The 27,388-nt window shown below is 39.1% G+C and overlaps 7 protein-coding genes across 7 annotated transcripts; 5 read left to right on the forward strand and 2 right to left on the reverse strand.

The window, feature by feature from the left end:
- Positions 1 to 294: 294 nt before the first annotated feature.
- Positions 295 to 911, forward strand: LOC117589453 (V-type proton ATPase subunit e 2). The gene is made up of 3 exons (XM_034281403.1): positions 295 to 498; positions 561 to 608; positions 673 to 911. The coding sequence occupies exons 1-3, from the start codon at positions 401 to 403 to the stop codon at positions 797 to 799; spliced, it is 273 nt and encodes a 90-aa protein (XP_034137294.1). The 5' UTR covers positions 295 to 400; the 3' UTR covers positions 800 to 911.
- Positions 912 to 1,620: 709 nt separating this feature from the next.
- Positions 1,621 to 11,211, reverse strand: LOC117589286 (the record flags this gene model as incomplete). Its single annotated transcript, XM_034281077.1, has 13 exons — positions 1,621 to 2,059; positions 2,142 to 2,313; positions 2,373 to 2,437; positions 2,503 to 3,565; positions 3,617 to 4,036; positions 4,100 to 4,984; positions 5,432 to 5,494; positions 6,099 to 6,230; positions 6,306 to 7,307; positions 7,368 to 9,270; positions 9,328 to 9,500; positions 9,565 to 11,017; positions 11,081 to 11,211. Coding segments are annotated over 13 exons (7,593 nt in total), but the record flags the coding sequence as incomplete, so codon positions are not given.
- A 2,803-nt stretch (positions 11,212 to 14,014) lies between these two features.
- Positions 14,015 to 15,449, forward strand: LOC117589040 (N-acylneuraminate cytidylyltransferase A). Its single transcript, XM_034280668.1, has 5 exons — positions 14,015 to 14,294; positions 14,425 to 14,615; positions 14,677 to 14,881; positions 14,941 to 15,108; positions 15,177 to 15,449. Exons 1-5 carry the CDS (start codon positions 14,140 to 14,142, stop codon positions 15,271 to 15,273), a joined length of 816 nt encoding a protein of 271 aa, XP_034136559.1. The 5' UTR covers positions 14,015 to 14,139; the 3' UTR covers positions 15,274 to 15,449.
- Positions 15,450 to 15,932: 483 nt separating this feature from the next.
- On the forward strand, positions 15,933 to 22,266 carry LOC117589028 (neurocalcin homolog). The gene is made up of 6 exons (XM_034280656.1): positions 15,933 to 16,031; positions 17,076 to 17,139; positions 21,184 to 21,282; positions 21,386 to 21,504; positions 21,575 to 21,763; positions 21,988 to 22,266. The coding sequence occupies exons 3-6, from the start codon at positions 21,213 to 21,215 to the stop codon at positions 22,180 to 22,182; spliced, it is 573 nt and encodes a 190-aa protein (XP_034136547.1). The 5' UTR covers positions 15,933 to 16,031; positions 17,076 to 17,139; positions 21,184 to 21,212; the 3' UTR covers positions 22,183 to 22,266.
- On the forward strand, positions 18,183 to 20,332 carry LOC117589029 (neuronal calcium sensor 2). Its single transcript, XM_034280657.1, has 4 exons — positions 18,183 to 18,837; positions 18,919 to 19,062; positions 19,691 to 19,819; positions 20,065 to 20,332. Exons 1-4 carry the CDS (start codon positions 18,727 to 18,729, stop codon positions 20,239 to 20,241), a joined length of 561 nt encoding a protein of 186 aa, XP_034136548.1. The 5' UTR covers positions 18,183 to 18,726; the 3' UTR covers positions 20,242 to 20,332.
- Positions 22,267 to 22,693: 427 nt separating the features above from the next.
- LOC117589027 (4-aminobutyrate aminotransferase, mitochondrial) lies at positions 22,694 to 25,026 on the reverse strand. Its single transcript, XM_034280655.1, has 5 exons — positions 24,869 to 25,026; positions 24,662 to 24,786; positions 24,158 to 24,329; positions 23,913 to 24,075; positions 22,694 to 23,821 (listed from the first exon to the last, which is right to left on the reverse strand). The coding sequence occupies exons 1-5, from the start codon at positions 24,903 to 24,905 to the stop codon at positions 22,855 to 22,857; spliced, it is 1,464 nt and encodes a 487-aa protein (XP_034136546.1). The 5' UTR covers positions 24,906 to 25,026; the 3' UTR covers positions 22,694 to 22,854.
- A 1,139-nt stretch (positions 25,027 to 26,165) lies between these two features.
- LOC117589242 (mitochondrial import receptor subunit TOM20 homolog B) lies at positions 26,166 to 27,388 on the forward strand. Its single transcript, XM_034281007.1, has 3 exons — positions 26,166 to 26,347; positions 26,415 to 26,490; positions 26,841 to 27,388. Exons 1-3 carry the CDS (start codon positions 26,218 to 26,220, stop codon positions 27,118 to 27,120), a joined length of 486 nt encoding a protein of 161 aa, XP_034136898.1. The 5' UTR covers positions 26,166 to 26,217; the 3' UTR covers positions 27,121 to 27,388.

The raw sequence follows: 27,388 nt of genomic DNA on the forward strand, positions 1-27,388 counted from the left end.
GAATGAAAAACTCAAATACAAACTTGTAAAATATAAGGTAGTAAGGTATACAATCCAATAAAATGAGTATTTATAATAGGCAAAATTGATTCTTCAATCGGTTTAAATTATTGTTTCAGTGGTGAAAATCTTTGCAAGCTAGTAATATCAAATAGAACATCAAAATCGAGGAATCTAATTTAAGACTACGGTATATTTCCGGTATATTTTGAAGATGCGACGGTATATTTCGGTATATTTACGAGGCCCAGGCGGTATATTTTATCGATAATTTCGCGGTCACAAGTAACATCTGTCATGTGATATTCCATTGCCTCGAAAAAAACTTTGCGATCAGACTTTCGTGCCTTATTTTATAGTTTTCATTCCATTCGATTAAATAGCTTGGCTAGACTTCAAAATGGCTGTTCCCGACTACGTGCCTCCCCTTATTATCACCTGCATTTGGGGATTCATTGGAATCATCTGCCCGTTCTTTGCTCGTGGCCCAAACAAAGGGTGAGTACTTGGCATAAACCAAAGCAAACACAGTGAGCAACATGTAGTCTTATGTTTTTCAGAGTGACTCAATGCTGCCTTATGCTGACCGCAACAACATGCTGGCTGTTGTAAGTATTTGATTAGCTCAACCATTTGCTAAATGTTAATGTCGTACCTTAATTGTCATTGCAGTTGGCTGTGCTGTTACATGACACAGCTGAACCCTCTGATTGGGCCTAAATTGAGCATGAACGAAATCATGATCATGGCCCGTGAGTGGGGCAACGAGATCAAAGACACCATGGATGTCGTTGTGTAAAAGTAGTTCTTATTTACACATGTTTTGTTATTACATTTTATGTTCTTGCATTCTTTATTATTAATTTCGTTCAAATCATAAAATAAAAGGTATTATCAAAGTATGCGAATATCTCAAGGTTTTTAGCTGAAGACAGATTTTTGCCAAAGCACAGCACAGGCTTGCAACCAAGAGAAGAAGCCATTGCGGACACAACCACATATATTTTATCTTTCTTATCAGTGACAACAGCCCTGCCCCGTTCAATATAGGCTTTCCGTCTGCCTGTTCATGCCAAATATCCCACATATCTCTTTTTTCCAATCTCAGTATGTATAATGATACCACGAGACTTATCACGTTACAGCTGAAAATTGTTTGGCTCTGTTTAATTATATTGTAGACGAAAGTGATTAAATATTTCAGATAGATACAATTACTTTCTGGACCTCAGTCACCATCAAACTCTGCTCGCTCTATTTAGACACTGTTTCAGGGACCACCACTGCTATTTTATTACTGATTGATGCCCAAATTGTGTCATTCCTCTACATTCCTTGGAAATAAAATTAACATTGTAAAATCGCAACCAAAAGTCAATAAAGTACTAGCAAAAGTAGAATTTACTTGATCTATGACTTATTTTGTGATTAAATCAAACAATTCTGTAATAAGTTATTTATTTAGTAACTATGCAGTATAGTATATGTATACATCACTTTGAATAAATGACGACTAAAGTGTATAATATTTCTATATGCATTGCTATATATTATTACATTATCGAAATGTTTATTTACATTTGAATTACTAATAAAATGTACAATTTTCTTAATTTATTTAAACAATAAAAGAAAACCAAGAACAAGGTTACGTTAAATCAAATCAAAAGTGTACAGAAGGAAAGAAAGAAGAATATGAAACAATGGCATATGAACTAAAAGCGTTTGACTAATATTTACAGACAATCCCACAATATATACCTTTTTACTTAATTTCTACCGCCAGATCATCTCATCTCATCACACACACACAACACACACACAGACCAATTATATTGGTGCCGAGAACATAGAAATGGCTGTTGTTAGTCGCGTGAGATGGCTTTGTCAAAGGCGAATGAATGAAGCAAAACAACATTTTAGCGCAGCTATGTGTTTACAGAACTTGTGGATGTCGGATTTGCTGTGGGCGGAGCTGGTGCTTTTAGATTAGTTGGAAGCTGTGCAGCAGGAGGTGCTGAAAAGTATGTCGTAGTCGCTGGAACGTTTGTGCTTAAAGCTGTAAAACCAATATAGAGGTAGAGTTGAACCAATGTCGGTTAAAAATGTTGACACAAACACACGTCATGAGTAATTCTTACATTGGCGCAGAGATTTTTGAAACTTTTCGTATTCCACATAATGTTTCAAGCGCAATTCGTCCTCTTCGATCAGCTGTCTCTGGCGCAACAGCAACAGTCGCTGATGTTGATTGGTGCCCAAGCGTGTATTACACAATTGATTGACCAACGAGTCCAAATTGTGTTTTATATCCTGCAATAAATACACGAAACATAAGCAAAGTCTTAAGGAAACACCGCTCTAGCTCTTACAGATTGTATATCGCTGGGCAATAAATGTGGATGCGTTGCAGCTAGAGATACAGGCTCTTCAGCAACTGAAAAACAGAATAAATAAATGAAAGAATGCATACAAAAAGGGTTTGGGTTTTCGGGGGCTTACCTTCACCGGGAGATACATTAAAAAGCGGCTGCATAACATGCTGCAATGGCTGCGTGGGCTGCTGGGATCCCATCAAAGTCGCCTGTTGCAGCAGATGATTGGGAACACCAGCATGGAAGCCTTGTTGGTTCGTTCCACAATTAGCATTCTGTTGATTATACATTCCTGCAACGTTCTGTTGCGGCTGCTGCTGTTGCTGCGATTGCATTTGCATTTGCAGTTGCTGCTGCTGTTGTTGTTGCTGCTGCTGCTGCTGCTGTTGTGCCACCATCTGGTGCTGGGCCGACTGCATTGACTGCATGGCAGTAAGCTGTTGCTGCATTCCCTGGGACATGCCCACAACCTGCGGCTGTAGGGAATGAAGTTGATTCTGTTGCATCTGCATAAACTGTTGAGGTGCATGATTCTGTTGCGTTGCTGGTAGAGTAAACTGCTGTGACCCCTGCTGTTGCAGTATCATTGGTTGCTGCTGGGTCAAAATTGGTTGCTGATGCGCCACCGACTGCTGCTGTAGAGTATTCATCATCTGAGGATGGACACTGGACGGTGTCTGTTGTGGCATATTAGGATGCACAAGTTGCTGTTGCTGCTGTGGCTGTGGCTGCTGCTGAATGCCAGTGAGTGTCACTTGTGTGCCGTTTTGTGTCATCACTTGTGGCACTACATTTATGCCGCTATTAACCATATTTTGCATCTGCTGCTGCTGTTGTGGCTGCTGCTGTTGGTAAATCAACTGTATTCCGTTAATGGCCAGCGGAACATTTTGTATCGGGGAGTTGATGAGTTCTGTGGGCGTATTCACCATACTGCCATTTTGCACAGAGCTATTTGTGGTATTATTCTGTGTCTGACCCTGGCCACCAGGGCCCAATGCCGACGACAAATCGATCTTTAGTTGATTCTGCAAACTTTCCTCAGCGGCTGCTGCAGATTTCTGCTCCTGCACTCGACTGACACTAAATCGCGACACTTTACGGGCGCTTGGATGTGTTGTCGCTGTCTCATCAGCCGATGGCTTCGGACCCACTGTCAATGTGGCGTTCGTTTGCGGCTGCTGTGGCTGAAAATATCAAATTAAAAGTTTTAGCACCATTTATAACCAGTTAGAGACACTTCCTACCTCTTCTGCATTGTCCGTATTCCGCAACGCTGCCAATTTCTTTTCTAAATCTGCTATAGAGTTTTGATTCAGCGATCCGTTGCTGGGATTTCTTTGCGGCACATCATTGGCGGTGGCCACAGTAATGGACGTATTCGGCGCCTTGTCCAAGCTGCCCTGCTTCGAAAGTTGCTTCTCAGCTGTCGTGCTGCCGGGTACGATAATACCAGTCGCAGACGCCTCAGTTGGTGTGGGATCTGAGCTGGTGGCGGGTCCTTCAATAATGGAGGAGGGAGTGCCATGCAACTGGATATCGGAGCCCATGCTGTTGTCCATAGAAGCTCGCCGAGAATTGTAGACCGAGGAGCCAGAAGCATTTTGGCCAACTGAAACTGCCGATCCACTAGCGCCCACAGCATTACTAGACTTGTTTATCTAAGCAAAGGAAATATATTACAAAATGCACATAAACATATATTTTTGCTATTATTTGACTACCTCTTGCTGGCCAGTTGTGGCTGTTAAAGATGAAATTGCTGGTGATGCCTGATGTGGGGTACGTGTACTAATGGATGCCACCACAGCGGAGGCAAACGCGTGCGCATGTGTTATGTTTTCCAGTTCGATCTTTAGTTGCTCCAATGTGTTGGCTGCGCCTGCGCCGGTGCCTTGCACTGCCGTTGACTGCTGCCCAGCGGATTTATCTTTGGGCTTTTCCGTTTCCACTGCCGTCTCTTGGTGACTGTTGTCCTCAGCTGGCTCTTTCGTTTCTCTGCTGGGCATATCAAACGTAATCTTGACACCGCTCAAGTCTCCCAAACTCCTGGTGTGCTTGAGGTCCTCTTGGATGTTCAAGTGCCGATTCAATGGCAGATTCAGGCTTCGTGGCGTTGCTGTACCACCAGCCGACTCCAACAGCTTTTGCATGCGGGTTATGGCATGTCCGCGTGCAATTTGTTGCACACTCTGCGAGTTATCTTTGGCCAGTGCATCGCCCAGCGTATCGTTACCCGTTGGCGTTATATTGTTATCAGGCATATAGTCAATGGATAGCGATGTGTACTCCGAAGCTGTGCTTGTCTTACGTGACACCGAACCGGACCCAATGGTTACGTCGTTGCTGCCATTGCCCGCATCCCGTGAAGCCGTTGAAGACGATGACATCGTTGAAGCTGTATTCGGCGGCGTTCCAATGTTCGGCGGTTGATCCATATTGGCCAGCATCGAAGTATGTGATCTAGCCTCGCTAGTCTGATTGGTTGTGTTTATCGTTTCAGTGGTTGCTGCTCCTCCTCCGCCAGATCCACTGCCAGATGGTAAGTTCTCAATGCCATGTATGGTCGGTTCAAACATCTTGGTAATGTCACTGGCGGTTTCATCCCGCTAAAGAGTGTTTCGGATAAATATAAACCATATGTGAATCAAAGTGAATCGAACTCATAATTACACTGGTGCGAATATTTAGTAAACTAAAAAAAGAAACTCTTCTAATGTGATACGGTAACCGAAATAAGTGAAATAAGATCACCCCTAAAAATCTTAAAAAGGAACGTAAGATTATAAAATTGTTTCCGTCTGGCCTAAACTAATTTAAGGTGCTCGTTATGTAGTCAATTCGAATAGTTTTGCGATCATCTTTCCGTTCTGTCAATAGTCAATTTCAGTACATAAAATTAATAGACAAAAACACAAATTGTTCTTTTTGTTGCATCGCAAAAAGCCTTGCAAAATAAAATGTAAATGTCTCTCTGATAAGTGAAATCATGTTAGCTATAAAATATAATAATATATATTTTATGTTTACATAAGCCCAGTGCACTTAACACTTACAGATCTATGTCTTTGGTGTGACCTAAACGTGGAACGCTGTCGAGTTAGAGACGCGTGACGGACCTGTTTTGTTATAGTAGAGATAGACAATCAAATAAACATGGATTTATCTGGACAAATATGAAACATTAGATTGATTCAACAAGGGTTTTGGTTACAACTATCAAGCTCATCGCAGCTTTGCTTACAAAAACCGAACTACAACTTAACTAACGTTAGTCATGGGCTAACTCTAAATTCTTTCGAGTTATTCGATTATAAATATTTGAATGCTTCAATTGTTTGTATGGAGGTCCCACTATCAGTTTTGATCTTTTGATCATTATTATTTGCCGATTGAACAGTATGAAAGTAAATTTCGTAGAAGATCTTTGGACAAACACATTTGCTTGGATAAAATAACTTTTATAAGTTAATGCTGAGAAGTACGGTGAGGGTTTTCTTTCATATAAACTGCGGAACTTCCGGTTCGAAACTAACGCCCATCGATAGAGCTTGATATTTAGACATCAAGAACAAAATTTTGTTCGGGCTCTGCAGCATTATGGAAGAATAAAATTGTACTGGAGAGCAGAGTGCTCTGTAATAGTGGGGGTCCTTCCATGAACGCGATTGGCAATTGTAGTCTGCAAAAATAAAGTTGGTTTTTGTTTGGAAAGCCAAGTACCTTTTCAATATTGCGGCGATAGTTAGTTGGTATTGGAATTTGATTGGGATTTTGTTTGACCTGATCAACAATTTCATTAATCATTTCCACAAATACTGTGCTTTGACAATTCGAAAGCAAATCTTGGGCGATCTGAAAGACAAAAGGTACGCTGAGTGGATTGTTTTGGGGGGGGGGAGAGGAAGGCCGTCAGGCTGTTGCTCTTACCAATTTATTGGCAATTTCAACGGGATTAACATCTCCAATATCGAATTTGAATGTTATGGTCTTTAGCTTGTTCTCCATGTGGCAGTTGATGACGCTACCCTCATCCACACTAGTGACACTTAGTTTTGGGATCCGTTCGTTGCCACTCCGATTGGAGCGTCTGGGTTTTTGCGAGCGATTTGCGCTCTGCTGCCTTTGTTGTTTCTCTGCTTCCGTGGTTAATTGTGGATCAGCTTTTGTCGTAGCTTCAAGATTTAGTTGAAGGCTGTTGACTGGCGTTACAATTGACTCAGTGACAGCAACTTGCTCCTGGCCTACAGGCTGTGCCTGTGGGTTCTGCGGCTGAATCTGAATATGCATCTGCATCTGCGGCGGTGCCTGTGCCTGTGCCTGAACATGTTGCTCTGTTAGTTGTTGCTGCTGCTGCTGTTGCTGGTGAACCATCGACTGTGCCTGCTGCTGTGCCTGCTGCTGTTGCTGCTGCTGCGACTGCTGCTGACTGAGCAGAAGCTGCTGTAATTGTTGCTCCAGGGGCAATGATAGTTGCATGGATTGCGGCTGCATAAATTGTTGCTGCTGCACGGAGACTGTCGCAAATGAAGCATGCTGTTGCTGTGGCTGCTGTTGTTGAGCATCACCGAGAGCCATTTGCCCACTTGGTGGGACAGCCATCTGCTGGCTCTGTTGGTATGGTTGCTGCTGCTGCTGCATTGTTTGGGCCACAGATGTTGGCGGTACCTGCATTTGTACTTGTATTTGCATGGGCACCTGTTGCTGCTGTTGCGGGGCCATTACTTGAGCTCCTGCAAGAAGTTGTTGATGCTGTTGCTGCTGCTGCTGGGGCAGAGATTGAGCATGATATTGCTGATGAACAAACTGCTGCTGTTGGTGTTGTTGTTGCTGCTGCTGTTGGTTCTGCTGTAGCTGTTGCTGGTTCTGCTGCAGTTGCTGCTGCTGGTTTTGCTGTAATTGCTGCTGCGTTTGTTGCAGCTGCTGCTGCGTCTGTTGTAGCTGTTGGTTTTGCTGCAGTTGTTGATTTTGCTGCAGTTGTTGCAGCTGTGCAATTTGTTGCTGCAGAATCTGTTGCTGCTGCTGATGGTTCTGTGTGGAGGCTGCCGCCTGCTGCACTTGCACCTGCTGCTGTTGAAAGGATTGCTGATGAACTTGAATTTGTGGATGTGGCTGGGACATGGGCTGTTGTTGTTGTTGCCCCTGCATCGCATACGGATGCTGTTGTTGTGGTTGTGTATGTGGAATTTGCTGCATAGAAACCTGAGGCTGCGGCTGCTGAAAATATTGCTGCGGCTGCTGCTGCTGTGTCATTTCCGTGGGCTGAACATTCGTTTGCATTAGCTGCTGCAGCTGTTGCTGCAACTGTGGAATTTGGTGACTTTTCTGCGGCTCGCCGCCCAGTGGTTGTTGCTGCTGGTGCTGAAGTTCATGCTGCTGTTGAGGCATCACCGATTGCATGGTTTGCTGCGGCGGAACCTGTTGCATCTGAACTTGCTGAGGTATTTGCTGTGCCAGCAGCTGCTGGTGCTGCTGTGCCACTGCTGTTTGCTGTTGTTGCTGCTGCTGCTGCTGCTGCTGGTTGACCTGTGCCTCAGCTATGTTTGACTGCTGCACCATTTGATGTTGCTGCTGTGGCACCACTATATGTGGCGCTACATTGGGTTGCTGTTGTTGTTGCTGCTGTGTGCCCGTTGGCGAGAGGACCTGTACCTGCACCTGGCTATTAGCAATGTCCTGTATCAAGTTGTTTGGGTTTTGGTATGAAGCCAGCTGCGGATTCTGTATATAATGCACTGTTGACTTTTGCTGCATGGATATTGCTGGCGAGGCCAGAGGCACTTGCATCGATGGCTGCTGCTGTTGCTGCTGCTGCTGCTGCTGGCTGCCACTTGTCTGAATCGATGTGTTCGATCGGTTTGGAATATTCTGTGGATCAACACTGTTCGTGGACATGGCCAGGCTGGTTTCCGAGTCGGTGTTTAGCAGATCGTACTTCAGTTGCAGCCGTTGATTCCATTTGACACCATCCTCCTCATCCTCAGAGTCCTCTTCATCCTCCTCATCCTCATCGACATTGGTGGGGAGACTCTCGCGCTGCTTTTGCAGTGCTAATTTCTCCAAACGTGACTTCTCGTTCTGCAGCTTGATTTGCGTCTGACGCTGGGCACGTTCCTTGAGTAGCGACACAACCTGAACCTTCAGAAGGCGTGCAACGGCGCGCGAATCGTCCTCTGAGATAATGTTCTCCTTCATCATTTCCTGAGCAATCTTCTCGTAGTCGTCGCTGGTTATATTATATTCAAACTGAATCGCCTCGTTCTCCTTGTGTCGGGATGAGCGTTTCTTTGGGTCCAGGAATCGCAGTCGGAACTCAATGATGCAAATGCTGGGATCGGAGAGGAACTGCTCGGAGGCCGTTGGCTCCACACGAATGCCAATGTCCTCGTCAAAGAACTCCGACTCCAGAAGCTCATTGCAGCTGGGGCGATCTTCTTTCTTCAGCTCAATGCATCGCTCGATGATGTCCCTCACATTGGGATCCTCCACTTTGGCCAGAGCGGCTGGCTTTATGCCGGAGATGACCTTCTTGTAGATCTGGGCCGGTCCCTTGCATTCGCTGTACGGATATTCCGATATTGCCATCTCCAACATGCACATGCCAAAGGCATAGACATCCACCGACTCATCATAGTGCTCTTCGTACATTTCGGGGGCCATAAACTCGGGTGTGCCGATCACAGATTTGGCATGCGAACGATTCTTAAGCGTGGCCAGACCCAAGTCACCGATCTTAACGCTACCCGTGGTGCCGGTTATAAATATATTATCACATTTCAAATCACGATGAATTATAGGAAATTGACGAGTATGCAGAAAGTTGAGTCCCTTCAGGATCTGGCGACACCATGACTTCAATACCTTTGGGTGTATCTTTTTGAAACGCTTCAAATAGCTACAAAAATAAACACACCAATTACAATACACATCAGAAAAAGAAAGGCGCTCTTACGATTTCAATGTCCCGGACAACATCAGCTCTGTGACTAGTACAATATTCTTTTTACGGCCGATCGGAAACTCCCAATATGTATAGAATCGTACAATGTTTGGATGCTGAAGCTTCTTCAACATGTCTGCCTCCTCGCGGAATCTGGTGCGTTCGCTTTTCTTCACTTGCTTATCCTAAACAAAACAGAACAATTATTAACTGGGGATGTTGGCTTTTAGTTTAATTTCTCAGACTTACCAGCAATTCGCACCAGGCCACCGGCACACCAGTCAATGTGTCGAGGCCACGATAAACGGTTTTAAATGAGCCACGACCGACCTCTTTGTCGTATTTGAAAAAGCGTCCGCATGGGGACATGGCCACAGGATCATCATCCTCATCACTTTTACTCTTTGTTATCGATGTGCCGGACGATGTGGTCGAGACCGTCGCTGTCGAGGGCAGAAGCGATGCCGATGTGTCCGCCGAGGTTCCAGTTAAACCAGAGCCCTCAGAACTTACCTCGGTGTTGTCCGACGACTCCTTGGCACCCACATCGTCAATGCTCTTTGGCTTCTTCTCTTTGTGAATAGTCTCGGCATCGTCTTTCTCCTCAACCTGAAAGCCAACACGCTTCACCCCACCAGACTGTTTATTGGTGGATTTTGATGGCACATCATCGTCTTCAGTCTTCTTTTCTTCAACAACAAGACTTCGTGACGCTTCGGTAATAATGTTCTCAATAATACCAGCCACTTGGTGAGCGGACGCATCTGGGGCATTCGATCGCGTTGGCGTTCGAAATTGCTCCTCCAAATGTTCGGCCTCGCGTGACAGCATCTCAATGTTGTCATCGTAGTCGCGTGGAAATTCCGTTTCCAGTTCCACAAACTGCATCGGATTGGCATTTCTGGTCGATTGTTCAACATTCTTGCGCACAAATCGCATATTCTGCACAAAGTTGGCCGTTAGAGTCGTTGGCGTCGACGACTGGGGCGCCGAGTGTTGCTTGATCAACGCCGATGGCTCTATCACCGTGTCAGAGGAGGACTTTCGGGCCTCCATTTTTCCAGTTTTGATTTCAGATGCCACTTTCGGTGATTTATCCTTGCCCAGGTTGCTCCTGCTGCTGCTTTTCGACACTATGCCACCGCCCTTTTTTGGTTGGTGGCTTTTCTTGTCTGGGGTTTCACTTTTTCCCCCATCCATTTTCTCTTCATTGTGTTGACCTCCGACCTCTGCTGTAGCTGTGACCAGAGCTTTTTCCAGCTCGCCGTTATTATTGATATTCTCGTTAGGTGTGGTCGGTTCGTTTTCGCTTATATTATTCTCCGTTTTGCTCGTTGTGGTGGTGGTGCTGCTATTACTTGAAAAGTGTCGCAGAAATCGCACTAGAATATTGTTTCTGCTCTTGGAAGCTGGTGCATGAAGCCGTGGCCAAGAGGAAGGTGATGATTGCTCAGTATGTGATGATGATGTTGATGCCTCCAACGAAGATAAGTTGTTGCTTGTGGGTGCAGAAAGTGCCGGTGATGGTGCCAGTGCCAGTGCCTGTGCCTCTTGCCTTCGATGGGATTTTCTACTATTTATTGTGTCTTTTAGTTTTATAGTCGGGTTCTTAATTTGCCTTGAGGAGGCAGACTTATTAAACGAACGGTGTCCCGACTTAGTTCCTTGCACGGGTTGCTCCTCGCTAGAAACAGAGGTATTCCTGTATACAATAATATAATATTAAAGGATGGGTTGGTAGTGAGTTTAAGCGATGAATCATCACCTTTGAGGTTGCGTGGTGCAGGAGGAAGTACCATCTTCGCTGATGGAGCTTCCCTTCCGAGCACTGTTTGGGGGTACGACCTCTTGCTGTCGTACAAAGTCACAGAGGGTTTGTCCAATTTTGTATGATTTTCAAACAGAAAAACACCAAGTTTAATCTAAAATGACAAGAAAATGTCAATAATAAATGTTAGTATATTAATTCAATAAATAATCCCAATGCTTCTTTGTGGGGTCAAATGGGGCAATTGCTCTGGGGATCTTGTTACGGCACACTAGCGACAATGTATGTACAAATATACTTTATATAGATATGTAACTAACTGCTTGGGTGAGTGTGCGCTGGGGCAATATCTTGTTTACAGCTGTGCTGTGCGGAAATCTGTTTTTCTTTGCGGTCTATCTTTCATTGAATCATAAGCATAAGTTCCAAGTGCACTCCCTGTCGCAGATAAGTACAATACACATGATTTGGATATATGTACATACACGTACATACGTATGCACTATACATATGTTTGGGTTTTATTGTAGATAAATGTGTGTTTGTGTTTGTGCGTGTGTGTTTGTTTGCTAGGCTCCAAACGTATGTACACCTTTTTAACCAATCTTAAATTGATTGCAGAAAAAACTATACTATGAGTGTGTTGGGTTGGCGAAATGTGAAAATGTTCATATGTATGTAATATGTGTGCACATATGTATGCTTGTGATTTGCTAGACTCAACTGTTTGCCAGCTTTAAACACTTTGGGTTAATTTAATTCACTTATACACATGAATGTACCAATGTACATATACGTATCCCATGTACATATTTATCAATTATATCCAACTTGACGCATGAAACATATGCACATACATATGTACGGGAGGGTTATGATGTCATGGCACTCATGTCCGTGCTTCACCACACAATTTCTTTAAAAATTTGATTACTGTCACTGTTTTGTATTGTTTTTATTATGTTTAAAGGAACTTTGGTGTGTGTGTTAAGTTTTCATAATATTACACAAATCGTTCTGATTTCTGTCCATATGCATTGTGATTGTGATTGTGTGCTTCCAGTTTGCAGACGGTCGCGATGGTTTGGTAGTGCGAAATATTTACGACAAATATTTGCTTAATAATACATTTTCACAAACAAGCAACCTTGAGCCTTTTTTACAAAGAAAATTCTTTAAAGAAAATTTTTACAATTTTTTTGGGTTGCACGACGGACTTTCGCACGGTTGCATTTTAGGCTGGATTTTGCAGTATTTTCTTTAAATTTGGTATTCGTCTTTAGTATGTAAACGTGTGTAAACTATTAACAGAGAAACATTTGGATGAGCCATGTTAACTGATAACATTGAAAAATTTGTGTTTACGCTAAATTAGCGCCGGAAGCAACTAGAAATTTGTATATGTAAAATGAATTTGTATCATTAAGATATTGAATTGTAGCATTAAGACAGACTCACAGAAGGTTGTTGCTATATAACATATGGCGGCACAAGCCATGGTGCTGAGCGTTAAGTTCTCATCTGGCTGCCACAACCGTACCAAACAAACGTCAGCGGTTCAAATGCTAGTAATGATAATTGCTAATAATGATAACTGAAATAAGATTGCCAAGTACCCAGAGAGGATATTTAATAATTGTCTGCAAAACAGACAGATCTTAAATAAAGCTGAAACATTTTCTTTCTTTTCTTTTATTTGAATATACTCTCACCTCTTTTTCATCCGCCGTCGGAGGCTCCAGCCTTTCTCACGCCTAACAACAAAAGTTGTCTCAAAAATCCATATCCCCTGTCTAATCTAACGTCGGACTCAGTTGCTGTAGCTCCATCAGAAATCTTTGCTTTGCTTTATGCCACCACACCGAAAGATATCTAACTACATCTAAGCTCTAAGCTCAAAACGCCGCCTGATAAATTTCGAATCATTCAAAATTCTTCTTCCCGATTCTCTTGTATCTGCATGAATTCAACCTGTTTGTGACCATATTCTGGATTGACTAGGAGTCCTTTTTGATAACAAGCTATTGATTTGCTTAAGGGAGTCCTGGCGTTTATTAAGCGTTGTTCAAAAGAGTATGATCCGTATATAACTAAAACAGTTGCAGTATTGTTCTTGTGGAGTCTCCATACAAGGATCAACAAATTCAAAATCAGTTTTTAATACCCTTAGAAATCTTATCTATTATCTATTATCAATTTTGCGTTTCTTCGCGTTCATTGTGTGCCGAGACCAACATTTGCACAAATTATAAATTATAACTATTTAAATTAGCAAATTTGTAAATTTTACATTTCCTCCTCTCCGGTACTGATATTTAATTTATATGTACTACTCTTCTCATTCCATAATAAGCAGTTAATTCTTAATTGAAAATAAATAAATAAATAAATTAAATATACCATATATTTTCCATATTCTAATATTAATATATTCTATTTCTATCGTTGATGTCATGTTACATGAATCCTTCAACAGGTGCGAAAAAGGTGGGAGCTTTTAAAAGCTCGTCCTTTCTTACCTACTTGCCATACCTTGCGGCCACATGCCAAAGAGAGGATTAGGTCACCTGAGAGAGGAAGAGACTCTCTTCTCATTTTATCGATTCAATATGAGCACAGAAATATATCGATATATGTTGTGAAACTATCGATCGATATCGATCAAAAATACCAAAATATATCTTCTCATTTACAAAATATACCGGAGTCTTAAATCATATTTCTTGAGTTTGATGTTCTATTTGAATTTACTAGCTAGTTAGGCGTCTTAGCGCTAGAACTATAATTTTTTCCGATTTATTAATAAATTCTCCTTAAGATTGGCTAGTTTTCACGACTTCGTTTTGTTGGAATGTTTAAAAATTAAGTTTAAAACTAAAAAGGTACACCAACAAAAATGCCACCACGTATATCTTACATGATTTATCTCGATTTGTAGTTCCATTTGCCAGACGTTCCGATATATTTCGAGATTTATGTTGTTCCTGGCCGGCTCTTTTGAAGTGTCACCCTAAGATTAGTAAAGTGATTAAGAAGCGGAATTCAAGTGGATTAAAATGGATGCACATGCCTTAGAAGTTGTGTTTGGAGAGCGATCGGGCGTGCGTGTGAGTCGAGTTAGGGTCTTGACAAATAAAAACATGATTGTTCCGCTTGTACTCTTATTCATTTTAGCGCAACTTCTGTTTCAAATAGAATGTACTGAAATATGGTATGTTGTGTATAAAATAAATATCTTTAATTTAGCAATTACTGAAGGGGGCTCCAGATGCGAAAAAGGAAATACTTTAAAATATGACTTGCCGAGTCTTAAGTATATGAGTTTATGGTTTTAATTTCAGTTCAAAGAGGGAATTACATGCATTAATTCTAGCTAGAGGCGGAAGTAAGGGTATTAAATACAAAAACCTCGTTGAAATAGCGGGACTCTCATTGCTGGCGAGAACAATCATAACAATACAAAATTCTGCTTGCTTTGATCATATTTGGGTGTCCACAGATGACAAAAGAATTGCTACTGAGGCCGAGAAATGTGAGCAACCATTTTCACCTATTTAAGTACGTTTAATAATTTTGTTTTATTATATTTGCAGATGGGGCTATTGTGCATGATCGGCCTCCAGAGTTTGCCATGGACGATACATCTTCTCTGGATGCTATCAAAGAGTTTTTGGACACGCACAAAGCCATTCATAATTTTTCTCTATTTCAGTGTACTTCTGTGTTTCTGAAGGAAAAATACATTAAAGATGCTGCTTTGGCATTTAGAAACCATGACTGTGTGTTCGCCGCTAAGAGGTATCATTTTTATAAGAATTTTATTTATCTTCTTATCTACACGATCACTAATTTTTTAGGTCGCATTATCTAAGATGGGAATACATTGATAATTTTCTGGTTCCCGTGGGCTTTAATTCAAAGGCCAGACCAAGGCGCCAAGATTGGAAAGGAGATATCGTGGAGACAGGAATGTTTTATTTTTCAAAAAGACGATTGGTAGAGAGTGGAGTGCTACAAAATAACAGGTGATAGATCTCTCTAAATATATCACGATCAAGCGAAACCTAGCTGAAATGTATTATTATCTGTTTAGGTGCTCAATTGTTGAAATTGATGATGAAGATGGGTTGGAAATCGACTCAGCCATAGACTTGACAATAGCACGATGTATTATTAATAATAAAACATAAACTTGACTCTTGCCAGAGAGTATATTCATATAAAAGAAAAGAAAGCAAATCAAATAAATCGGTGATTAGTTAGACGATAGTGATGACATTTTCATCATTATCAGGTATTTCTTAGCAAAAGGAAGGAATAAATACAATGTATAAACCGGAGTGTAGCCCCAATTATGTTGTAAAGGCCACTACGAGCTTATTATAATATTTACTTATGTTCCCTTTGTGCCATTTTAAGAAAAACAATAGAATTTATTTTCCTCTTTTGTCGCGCGCGGTATTTTTCAAACCTTTTCAATGACAGCAGTTAACATACATGTGTCTCTACATGTTACATACATTTACATACTGAAGAAAAAGCTCCCTTGCTTCCAGAAGGGGTGACTTGAATGAAAAAACCCAATGGTAATTAGTAATATATAAGGTCATAAGGTATGCAACCCAATAAAAAGGAGTATTAATAATAAGAAAATTGATTTTTCAATCGCATTAATTTATTGTTTCAGTGGTGAAAGTCATAAAAATGCTAGTAATTTCAAATAGAACATCATAATCGAGGAATATGATTTGTGATTACGGTATATTTACGATGTATTTTTAAAATGAGAACGCATATTTTGGTATATTTTTAAGGGTTTTGCGGTATGTTTTATCGAAAAATGTTGTATTGATTGTATTTTGGGCGAATAAGTTTTATTGAATTTAAGAGCAGAAACAGTTTTATTTACGAAAAATGTGCATAAAATGAATGTGTAACTCGTATTCAGGTAAAATATACGCACACAGAAATGTGGATATGCAAATTTTGCATCCGTAAACAGACTTGTATGCACAAACAAATGTAAATAGCGCTCATTGCAGTATATGTACATATCACATGCACACATACATATATACACATGCAGGTGCATTAAAAACATAGTGAACATATATGTACATTAATAGACGCAAAGATCCGAATCAAAATACGTGCATACATATTCGCAAATAGGCTACACCTAAATGTATGCATGTACATACATATTTACATATGTATATTTGTGCAAAACTATTGGCACCAGTGAAATCGCCCACCACTCGGTCTCATTCTTATTCCACCCTGTTCTGAAGGATAGGCTCCATTGGAAATGTTTGTTTTTTAGAGCGGGTATAAATCACGTGTAACACACAGAAGGAACCTTTTCAGATCACATGTACATATGTACTTGTATTTGTATTCTTGGTCAGGTCAGCATCAATAGCAGAGTCGATATGGCCATGACCGTGTCCGTCCCCGTCCCCGTCTGTGTGTCCATCCTGCCTATCGCCTAGTTCTCAGAGACTATAAGAGCTAGGGAACCGGATTTTGCTTTCAGACTCTTGTGCGTTAGGCTAAAAGTTTTCAAGACACAACAAACCGCCAAATACCGGGGGCGAACGGTTCATTATAAAAGCCAGAATCTTTCCCTCTGCAATATTGCAGATTAAATGATCTTTGTGTGGGTTCTTATTTGTGAATAACTGCAGAGATAAGCCTCGTTCCATATGGGCTGGATGATAATAAGTAGTTTCCGTTAGGGTTCTCTATTAATGTAATGGAGTATTTATGATCGATTGAAACAATGCAAGCGACAAATCTAATATAATATTCTAATCTATGCAAATATAAGCAAACAATGAGTATTTTTATGTTGATAAATATTTGCGAGTATCTAATAATAAGTGTGTATATCTAATAATAAGTAATGGCGTGCTTGTATCTTATACATAGAAGTTCAAAAGCATTGCAATCGCCTTTATAAAATTCAATATTTTAATTTTGATACTTGCAGAAACTCGATAGCCTTTATGTGGTCAATAATGTTATTTGACTTGCAAGACGGAAAACCTTATGACGTGAGTAATATAAAAAATATTTAGTTTATAAGTGGAATTTAATGCATGGATACCCACTACCCATTGATTGCCCAAAGCGTCAGCGCTAGGCTATGCTTGGGTTACGCCCAGATGTACACATTTTGCGTCATTTTGTCTAAAATGCGATCGCAGTAAAGGCAATTAAACTTGACGCCCTGATACATTTCCAATGTTAATCGTATTTAATAGACGATCTAAATGATGATCTAGCTTTACTTTTTGTTGAAAAGAAAATGTTTCAATTCACACTTCTGTTTACATAAATCGTGGCAGGACAAGATTGCGAAGATCCTACAATTTGAAATTTTCTTATGGTCGTAGGTTTTCAATAGTCCTTTTGGATTTTGATGATACATTGATCGAATTTTAAACTGATCTTCTATACTTAAATCCGTAATCTTTAAATTCTTACGTTTATCTGGACTGCACTCACGGAATCGTTCCTTATTAGTTTTAATTTCCCAGCCTTGATAAATTAAATAATTTTGGTGTGTGATCAAAAGGATTCCATCAAATGAACCAAAACCTACCGTTTCAAACACCTACCGTGTTTTTTTTTTACCAATTTTGCTTTCTACCACTCCCAGATTTTTGAGCTCCCTGCTCTTAATTTTGAATGCACAAATATGATGATTTTTGCAAATATGAAATGTATTGAATGTTAAATGTTTCAGCTCGCGATTTTCTGTCGATTTACTGCTGCAACGCCCAAAAGCAGAAAAATTAAAATTTCGTTTGTAAACAATTAATTAATATAAGTTACTTGTAAAAGTTATTTTGTTAGTTAATTTCTTGCTGGAAGCGAAATTTAACGAAGTAAGAATAGCAGCAGATAATTTCAAGTAAATTAATTAATTAATTATTACAAATGAAATTATTTTTATACTTTTAAGTTGCATTTGTAATAGCGCTAAATTAACATTTATTATTAAATTAATGTAGCAAAATTTATATTTTTTGGTGAATACATTTAAGCAGGTAAGAATTAAATAAGTTTAAAAAAAATATTTTGATATTCATCAGAAATTGTGTAAAAAATTAATCGAATAAACAGTGAAAGTTTGGCAACCCTATTTTGTTATTCTTAACACAAAAAGAAGAAAAAGAACCCTTAGTGAGTAGAGAAAAATATGGTTAACCAATAATCATCCTGTATAGAGACGAGAATTGAGGCGCATGCGCCTGAATGCCTGATTCGCTTAGTCCTTTGGTACACATCAGGTTGGAAATGAAATATACAACTTAATAGAGTCAAATACAATTTTTTTTCTTACTTATTATCAAAAAAATTTGACGGGTCGAGTCGTCGCTTGATCAAACATTATATGTGTTCGTTTATATCGTGGTTTAATTGAATTCATGCACATCGGAACGTTAACGTTAACGTAATGCAGTAAGATGCTTTTGAAAATATCGATTTAAAGTTGGTTTTTGTTCAAAAACAAACACCAGGTCAAATGTGAGAAGTACTGGCGAGGAACAGCCACTGAATCCGTTTAGAATAAATTCAAATAAATAAGTATAAGTTTCTAGTAAGTTACTAACAGAACAGTGAAAAGCAAAACAATGGGATGCTTAAGTAGTAAAGACCGTTTAACTAAAGAAGACATGGAGTTTTTGAAAACCCACACAAGATATGATGAAGCCACCATTAAAGAGTGGTATAAAGGATTTAAGGTGAGTCAACGACACTTACGGCGACACCTTTTCCTGGAACAACAATCAAAAACTATCTAATTTTCGTTCCTTTTTGTATAGCAAGATTGCCCCAACGGGCGTTTGACGCCAGCAAAATTTGTCGATATGTATAAAATGTTTTTTCCATCCGGAAATGCGGAGGAGTTTTGTGACCATGTTTTTCGTACATTTGATATGGACAAAAATGGATATATTGACTTCAAGGTAATTATTATATTTCATACTATTCAAAAGCATACACCACACATGCCACATTTTTCGTTTCCGACCATCTGCTCTATTGGATGTATAATTTTTTCCATAATTCGAGCAAGTGTCTGCAACAGGCAGAAGTAGGGTCCAGATAATATGTCCATCCGTCTGCCTAAATGTACACTAAAATCCACAGATAAATGGAAGTGTATTTATTATTCAGGCTTCGTTTTCTGTTCATCCCTGGGGGACAAAGGGAACGACGCCCATCAATTAATAATAAAGGGCTCCCCAAAAACATACATAAGTACACACGCACCGAATCGGGGGTGCTCTAGCTCCAGATCAGATATACACATGTACATGGTACATGGTTAAAAGGTACTCGAGTCAAGGTAAGGTAAGGTGAAGCACGTGTTTTGGGGTGGGGCATGTCTATTGCATCTCGCTTCGATTTTTATTATAATGGTGGGGGTCGTTGCCCTTGTTACTGGTTAGTAGGTTACTTCGTCGGTTAGTTATTTTTCGTTTCGTGACCGTGTTTGTATGTTTGTGTAATTAACACTGTCAGGCATTACATATTTTCATCGATTCATCAGAAGCTGGAGCTTAAAGAAATATATCTAAATTTGTTTTGCAGGAGTTCTTACTCGCAATAGATGTTACTTCAAGCGGAACACCAGAGGAAAAGCTAAAATGGGCCTTTCGAATGTACGATGTTGATGGAAATGGTGTCATAGACATACAAGAAATGACCAAAATTGTTCAGGTATGAAAATTGGAAAATTATCTAGGGCAATTGCTCCTGGCAAGCACATTAGAAAAGTGCAAAAGAGAATGTGCGAGGATGTAAAAGCAAAATACTTGCCATGTGCAAAACGAGGCACACTGTTGCTCGTAGATGATTCGCACAGTTGTTGCAGTCTTCCAGGACAAGCTCTCTTACTAAAGTCTTATTATAGAATTTTTAAAATAAATATTCTTACTTTCTTATTAATTTGTTAACTATTTCAGGCAATTTATGATATGCTTGGAGCGTGCTCATCCAATCGCCCTGCAGACTCCGCGGAAGAACGTGCAAAAAATATATTTGCTAAGATGGACGAGAATAATGACGGTCAATTAACGCAAGATGAGTTTTTAAAAGGATGCTTACAAGATGAGGAGTTGTCCAAAATGTTGGCGCCATAAACAATTATATCCTACAATATGTGTGTATTTGATGAAATCAGTAATGAAATGTATAAATATTTAATTTATATTTCTTATACTAAAATTAAACTATGGAATCATTAAAATATTTGCATTGTATAAGTCTCATTCCAATTTAGAATTGCCTCTAAATTTGGTAAAATATCAAAAGTACTCTTATATGGGGACGCTAATATCACTGGGCCCCATTCGGAGCCGCAGCTAATACAAACTCTTAATTTTAATAAATGCTATTCAACTAGTATCTGCTGCGACGATATCTTTTAATAACTAAATATAAGTGTGTGTATTTATGGATTTTACAGGCAATTTCTTATTTGATGACTTGTTTTTAATGCAATAAGAATATTGGTCACGATTGTAAACTAATAATATTTCTAGCTAATTTTTTTTATGTTTTGTATGTAGTAGAAACTCGCTTTCGGTCTGTTTATTTTGGCCTCGTAGAAACGAGCTCGAAATCTTGCTAACTAACCCTGCGGCCAGCTTAGTTTTTGAAGTAGCGATGAATACAAAAAATAATTATCATTGGCTGATAACGAAACTGTTCTCTGCTGGCTGTGTCTGTCTTTCTCTCATCCGAATAGGCTGTCCGTTATTTCGAGGACTAGAAAAATAATGCGAGGGGGATTTCTTGCCGGAATGAATAAATATATTAACTGAAGTTTTGCAATGATAAAATACATTAACTCAAATTCTTTTTTCCTCCAATCCCTTTGGAAAATCAAGACATTAGTTACTGTAGCTATATGTGAAGTTGGAACCCGCTCTTATTGAGAAGAGGAAGGAAAAGGAATGCCTTAAAGATTACTTGACATAGTGAAATTCTTCGATTGATTCTCTCAATGCATACTTAATGTAAACATTTATTTGGCTCATCATACCCTTTTCTAATCCACTATATGTATATTGCATTTACAGATTACTCTATAATGAAATTGGTCTAAAAAATGGGAAAGCAAAATAGTAAACTTAAGCCGGAAGTTTTGGAGGACCTTAAACAAAATACAGAATTCACAGGTAAATATATTGAAAATATTTCATTATGACTCGTCGCGTTTAGATCTCTATGAAAAATAGAAATCTCTCGATCAATAGATGATTAATTGTCAAAATTTTTTAGATGCTGAAATTCAAGAATGGTATAAAGGTTTTTTAAAGGACTGCCCAAGTGGCCATTTGTCTGTGGAGGAGTTCAAGAAGATATATGGAAACTTCTTTCCATATGGCGATGCGAGCAAGGTAAATACATTTCCACCATATTTCAACCTTTCTATTAATATATTTTTGTTTGGAATTATTTGCTATATAGTTTGCAGAACACGTTTTTAGGACGTTCGATGCAAACGGCGATGGCACCATAGACTTCAGAGAGTTTTTGTGCGCACTAAGTGTGACATCACGAGGTAAACTCGAGCAGAAGCTGAAATGGGCATTCTCAATGTATGATTTAGATGGAAACGGATACATATCGCGGCAAGAAATGCTGGAAATAGTTACAGTAAGTATTTTATATAATTAAATAACTTCCAGTCTTTGTTTATAGATACTACTATGCTATACTTCCGTATAAATCTCACTGGGAGAGAGCTAGCGAAAGAGTGAGGTGGCTATAGCTTAGTCAAAGTGGAAGAGGGATAGATTCGATAGGTCCCTGATAGATACCCTGCCAGTTTCCCGGACATCTATAAAATATTTAATATTACTTTGTATTTCCTCCTTTAGGCAATATATAAAATGGTTGGCTCTGTAATGAAAATGCCAGAGGACGAGAGCACTCCAGAAAAACGAACGGACAAGATATTTCGCCAAATGGATCGAAATAAAGATGGCAAATTAAGCTTGGAAGAGTTTATAGAAGGAGCCAAAAGTGATCCTTCAATAGTTCGATTATTACAGTGTGATCCACAGTCCCATTAACTGAAATAATATTGAAAAAAAGCAATAATCATTTAATTGTATAGTGTAATTGCAAATTAAATTGTTTTTATTTCAGTGTGGAAATTATGTAAATTTCTTTTTAAATAAATAGTTCTTATAATATTATATAATATTTAAATTATTAAAATTGTCTTTTTCGAACCACCATAAATATGTTTTTATGTGTTTTTCTTATGTATAGTGATGGATATTGGTATTACTCGTAGTACGGATTGTGTTCAGCTGCAAAACATCTGCTTAAAAAAAATACATGGGGCCTGACTCTCACCTATGTACATACATATGTACCTCCAAAAAAGATGACATCATAATGCAGCAATAGTGAACCATAAAAGTGCATTTGACCACACACCCGGAGCAATCCTACTTCCATCAGTGATTCCAGCGCTGCCCCCACTGTATATTGATTGCATACTCCGAGTAAATGAATCCAGGGAATCCAGTGGTCAGGTCAAGTTCCCAACATTAAGAGTAAAATGAACACAGAGAGTTGTATGGAAGCGCAGGTTTTTTAAAATATATTTTTTCACGACGGAATAGGAATAATGGTTAATACAATTTCAACAAGATTTTTTTTTCTATTCCTTTTACATAGTATATAAGCATTCATTTTCTATATTCAGAGCACATTCATTTAACTCTTGAATAATCTTAAAGTGATTTCAAAACAGTTCTGAGACGGTCCAAAACAATGTTGGCATGGTATTTCTTAAACACCAAGGCTGGGCGGAAGCGAATAGAAATATCTCCACATCCACCTGTTTGAACACCGGTATGCCTTAGGGCGGTTATGATACGATCTCTTACACTTGTGTTGGTACAATTAATGGCCAAAAATGTGCCACGTCCACGCGTGGAGTTTAGAATGGTTGGGAATTCCTTTTCCAAGTTTAATAGCCCGTCTTTTAGAACCTTTCCGGTTTCATTTACATTGGCCAATAGCTTTTCCTCCTGTATTACTTTAATGATCTCCTCCAACAGCAGCACTTTTCCCGGGTCTCCCATCCAAGTGTTGAAGATTCGATATGGCTCATTGGGTACAAAATCATCGTTGTGGAAATAGCCACCCAATTGTAACTTTTTACTGAAGGTGACAACATCGGGTGGCTGCTCGAAATTGAAGTGTTCATGGCACCAGAACTTGCCAGTGCCGCCGCCTCCGGTCTGAACCTCATCGATCAAGAGGGCAACACCCCGCTTCTTGCAAATACTTTGCAGACCTCTGAAAAATTCTGGCGATGCTTCATTGTCACCTCCCTCGCTCTGAATGGGCTCAACAGCAACGCCCGCCACGGGATTGCTCTTCTTGGCGTATTGCTCAATAAGCTCTTCCACTTCACTCAGACACTTTGCGTCTTCCTTTTTGTTTTCGGCCACATTTTCATCCAAAGGGTATTTGTATTGGGGAAATGATGCTACGGGCCAGTCAAACGATGGAACATCAATCTTATGAATATACTTTGAATGTGTTGTCGACAATGCTCCTAGGGTGCGACCATGGAATGCACCTTTAAACGATAGAATGCTCAGTTGGGGAGAGCCTGGGGCCTGGTTTATCATACACGAGCATTTTTCCTGCTCCGTAAAGGCTGCCTTTCCACGAAGTTTGTTTTGATACCTGGAAAAAATTGAGTTAATAGGTTTAAAAATGTGTGTGTTTCCAGTCTTCTTCAGTTCCAAAAACTAAATAAATATTTTTAGAAACTTACCAAATAAAGATGCTTTTATATGCATTTTCGTTTGAGCATGACCCACACATCATGGTAGTTATTTTGTTCAATCCTTTGGGGGCAATGTTCATCAAAATAGAATGCAGTTTTTCGGGCCATTCTTTTCCAGGAAAAACCCCAAGAGCGGGTCTATTGATTAAAGCTGAAGCACAGAAGATGGGAATGTTCGGTTTTAGTATCTGAATTGGGAGGGCAACCTCAACCACAGCCGAAGTATTTCTTACTTTTAAGGTTATTCTCATCTTTGAAGACGTTGATGAGTCTCGGATGATTATAGCCCAACGGTACAGATGAAATTTGGGTGTAAACATCCAGTAATACATTTCCGTCAACATCGCAAATATAGTTTCCAGCGGATTTCTCGTAATCGGCAAACAATTGAATAGTGCCGGTGCTCTGTAAAAGATTTGTTTATTCTTGGTTAATGGTTTTATTTACTATTTGAATGCGTCCTTGAATGGGCCTTAATTCGGAGACAAATCGATGAGCAAATTGTCATACAAACATAAGAAGAGCAGAAAACAAAGGACACCAAGGAAGCGTTGAATAAAATAATCACTAAACCAATACAGCTGCGATTGTTTTTCTTTTTAAGAATTATGTAACTATTAGGAATTAATAGTTACATATATTTTATAATAAAAGGATATGCACTTTCACTTTATTGTTTTTTAACACGCTTTGAAATGTTTATTGATTGTTTGTTGAAAATTAAATATGAAGCTAACCTGAACAGCATCCAGTTTATTTTTTAACTCAAGGGACTTCGGTCCGGGTATGGCCTTGCTTTTCACAATAGGCTCCTTGGGCTCTTGGAGAGTTGAGTATCTGTTGAAGCCCAATCGATACACACCTATAAATCAAATTTATCTTAATTAATTTTAACGAACTGCAATAGGTATTTTCAAGTGCACTTGTATGTGGGTTTTACATACTTTGCTTTGTCAGCGTATTTAATAACAAATGCCTCATAGTTATCTTTTAATTTTCCTTTATTTATGAACGATTTTATCAATAAGAGAGTTGAAGAGACACTAATATTAAACAGAAAAAAGGTTGTTATGCGGAAAGCACACGTATAAATTGACTTTGTTTGTATGTATCCTTGTTTGGATCTAAAAAAATGTGCTATCTCCGAATTAAGGCCCGTGAAACATCATGGTTATGCGTCATTTACATATGTAAATTCACAAGTAAGCATAAATATTTTTAAATATACAAATCGAAACATAAATTGACTTTAAAAAATAAAATAAAACTGATTACCAAGTTATGTAATATAATAATATGTAATATATGTAAATATGAAATGTAATTTTATGTAAAAAATAGAAAAAGCTGAAACCTAGTGGATTGTTCTAAGATTAAGAATCTTAAGAAGATTAAGATATAACCAGATGTTTATAGCATCTGGGGTATTGATCCTGATGAGTAAAATCATTCAGTAATATATATTGATAATATTCAGATCAGAAATACGCCTTTTTCAATATTTGAAACTTCTAAGGGAACACTAACACTGGGACACCTAGCAAATTGTTACCTTTTTCTGGACACTATATTGTGTTTATGTACCAATTTAGTGACCGACTGCTCTTCTTTATAATTTTAACGGTCCTGCGGTAGTGCCAAACTCCTTAAGAGAAAATTGAGAATTTGGGAGCTTTTAGTAAAATAATCTTTCAAAGTAACTTACGAACCTTTCAACATTCACCTTTCTGTACGGAGCACCATATTCCCTAGTCTATCCAAAATTCCATATCCCTGAAGAATCTGTTTCTGCCGATTTCTTCAAATGGTTAAGAATGTCGTCCCATATGCAGTGTTTAGAGATTTTTATCCGTCGTTTGGGATATGTTAGGTGTTTAGTTACATCAAATAAATATGTAAGGTTATAGAAATATTTCGTTACTCTTTTTTTACTGCTGTTGCTGAGTTCGATTGGAATATTTTGGAAAATAAACAGTAAGACCGTTTGCTCTTAAGAAAATCGAGCAAACTAAATGCTGCTGTTTGCAAGAAATGTATATTAATTAGAAAATGTTTTACCAGCGTCAGAGCTGGTGTATGTATTTTAATAAATTATAATCGTGGTAATTAAAACCATTATACAAATTACAGGCAATAATCGTGTACCAACTCCATGTTTCAATATCGTTCAATAAATCTATCGTAACTTGACAGTGCACAGAGTTGATTTTGGCAGAAAAAACTATCGATTGCTTTTGATGATAAAAAAAATACACACATATATATAGTTTAAGCGAAGAATTATTATTTTGATATGCTCGACATGAATAAAACTGCGATTGGAATTGCGGCTGGAGTTGCTGGGACTTTGTTCATTGGATATTGCATCTACTTTGACAAGAAACGCCGCAATGACCCCGAATATAAGAAGAAAGTCCGTGAGCGTAAGATGATGGTTGCATTAGTAATGGTTAACATGAGTGAAACATGGTTTTTTCATTTTATGAATAGGTCGCCGCCGCAGCAAAAAATCGGGACCTTCCAAGGCAGGAATACCAAATCTAAATGACCATGAAGCCATTGAAAAGTAAGTAAGCTTGCTCCAAGCTGATTATATAATAAGGACAGCACGTGCAAAAGTACACATTGGTGTGTATGTGTGTACATACAAGCAGAACAGGCCATTTTCCGCACACCTTAAATAACAGCTTTATTCGTCTTATTGAAGCGTAGTTAGCTTACGCATCTGCAGCTGTGTAGATTCATACACATTTATTGATACATACAGCAAACAAACATTTCCACGCTTATGATTGGAGACCAAGGTTGATCAGCCCGTAATGGGCAGTGTTCTTTTGTAAACGCTACAAAAAAAGCTGCAGCATATAATCGCGCAAGCTCACATCTAATTCAACTAATATTTGTTAACTCTTTCAGATATTTTCTGCAAGAAATTCAGCTGGGTGAAACCCTTATTGCCAGAGGAGACTACGAAACTGGTGTGGAGCATTTAGCAAATGCTATTGTTGTGTGTGGACAGCCCGCACGTCTGCTGCAAGTGCTGCAATCGTCCCTCCCTGCTCAGGTATTTGCAATGTTGATTGTAAAAATGCAGGAGTTCGGAAACCGATCTGCAGAGTCGAACGATGTAGGGGTCAAAATGGAAACCAAAATTATAGACAGCTCATCGGTGGCTGGAATTGATGACCTGGAATAAAAATTGTAGAGGGCCGCAAATACTATAATAAACTGTTCAACAATAGAAGATAAGGGCCTCATATTTTAGTTACGTTTCCAATACATACAAATAAATGTACGTAAACTAATGATTCACGCAAGTACCCATATTTTTCTTGTGTGCGGCCGTGACGTAAAATTGTTAAATCTTATGCTATACTTAGTAAAGCAGATCAGATCGTCAGGCGCACCTAAATAGGAAAAATAACTGCTACATTTATCCGTTGACTAGCTTAACTCAACATTAA

The sequence above is a fragment of the Drosophila guanche genome, unplaced genomic scaffold (assembly GCF_900245975.1).
Source record: "Drosophila guanche unplaced genomic scaffold, DGUA_6, whole genome shotgun sequence".
NCBI classification, from domain to species: Eukaryota; Metazoa; Arthropoda; class Insecta; order Diptera; family Drosophilidae; genus Drosophila; species Drosophila guanche.

Bases quoted from the DNA above. Each gene is read 5' to 3' on its own strand.
- LOC117589029 (XM_034280657.1), top strand. From the start codon at position 18,727: ATGGGATGCTTAAGTAGTAAAGACCGTTTAACTAAAGAAGACATGGAG. The intron at 18,838-18,918 runs GTGAGTCAACGA...CTTTTTGTATAG, and splicing joins AGTGGTATAAAGGATTTAAG to CAAGATTGCCCCAACGGGCG. The intron at 19,063-19,690 runs GTAATTATTATA...TTTGTTTTGCAG, and splicing joins ATGGATATATTGACTTCAAG to GAGTTCTTACTCGCAATAGA.
- LOC117589028 (XM_034280656.1), top strand. From the start codon at position 21,213: ATGGGAAAGCAAAATAGTAAACTTAAGCCGGAAGTTTTGGAGGACCTT. The intron at 21,505-21,574 runs GTAAATACATTT...TTTGCTATATAG, and splicing joins CATATGGCGATGCGAGCAAG to TTTGCAGAACACGTTTTTAG. The intron at 21,764-21,987 runs GTAAGTATTTTA...TTCCTCCTTTAG, and splicing joins AAATGCTGGAAATAGTTACA to GCAATATATAAAATGGTTGG.
- LOC117589453 (XM_034281403.1), top strand. From the start codon at position 401: ATGGCTGTTCCCGACTACGTGCCTCCCCTTATTATCACCTGCATTTGG. The intron at 499-560 runs GTGAGTACTTGG...TATGTTTTTCAG, and splicing joins GCTCGTGGCCCAAACAAAGG to AGTGACTCAATGCTGCCTTA. The intron at 609-672 runs GTAAGTATTTGA...TTGTCATTGCAG, and splicing joins GCAACAACATGCTGGCTGTT to TTGGCTGTGCTGTTACATGA.
- LOC117589040 (XM_034280668.1), top strand. From the start codon at position 14,140: ATGGATGCACATGCCTTAGAAGTTGTGTTTGGAGAGCGATCGGGCGTG. The intron at 14,616-14,676 runs GTGAGCAACCAT...TTATATTTGCAG, and splicing joins TGCTACTGAGGCCGAGAAAT to ATGGGGCTATTGTGCATGAT. The intron at 14,882-14,940 runs GTATCATTTTTA...CTAATTTTTTAG, and splicing joins TGTGTGTTCGCCGCTAAGAG to GTCGCATTATCTAAGATGGG.
- LOC117589242 (XM_034281007.1), top strand. From the start codon at position 26,218: ATGCTCGACATGAATAAAACTGCGATTGGAATTGCGGCTGGAGTTGCT. The intron at 26,348-26,414 runs GTAAGATGATGG...TTTTATGAATAG, and splicing joins TAAGAAGAAAGTCCGTGAGC to GTCGCCGCCGCAGCAAAAAA. The intron at 26,491-26,840 runs GTAAGTAAGCTT...TAACTCTTTCAG, and splicing joins GACCATGAAGCCATTGAAAA to ATATTTTCTGCAAGAAATTC.
- LOC117589027 (XM_034280655.1), bottom strand. From the start codon at position 24,905: ATGAGGCATTTGTTATTAAATACGCTGACAAAGCAAA. The intron at 24,330-24,661 runs GTTAGCTTCATA...AATCTTTTACAG, and splicing joins ATAAACTGGATGCTGTTCAG to AGCACCGGCACTATTCAATT. The intron at 23,822-23,912 runs GTAAGTTTCTAA...AATTTTTTCCAG, and splicing joins TATAAAAGCATCTTTATTTG to GTATCAAAACAAACTTCGTG.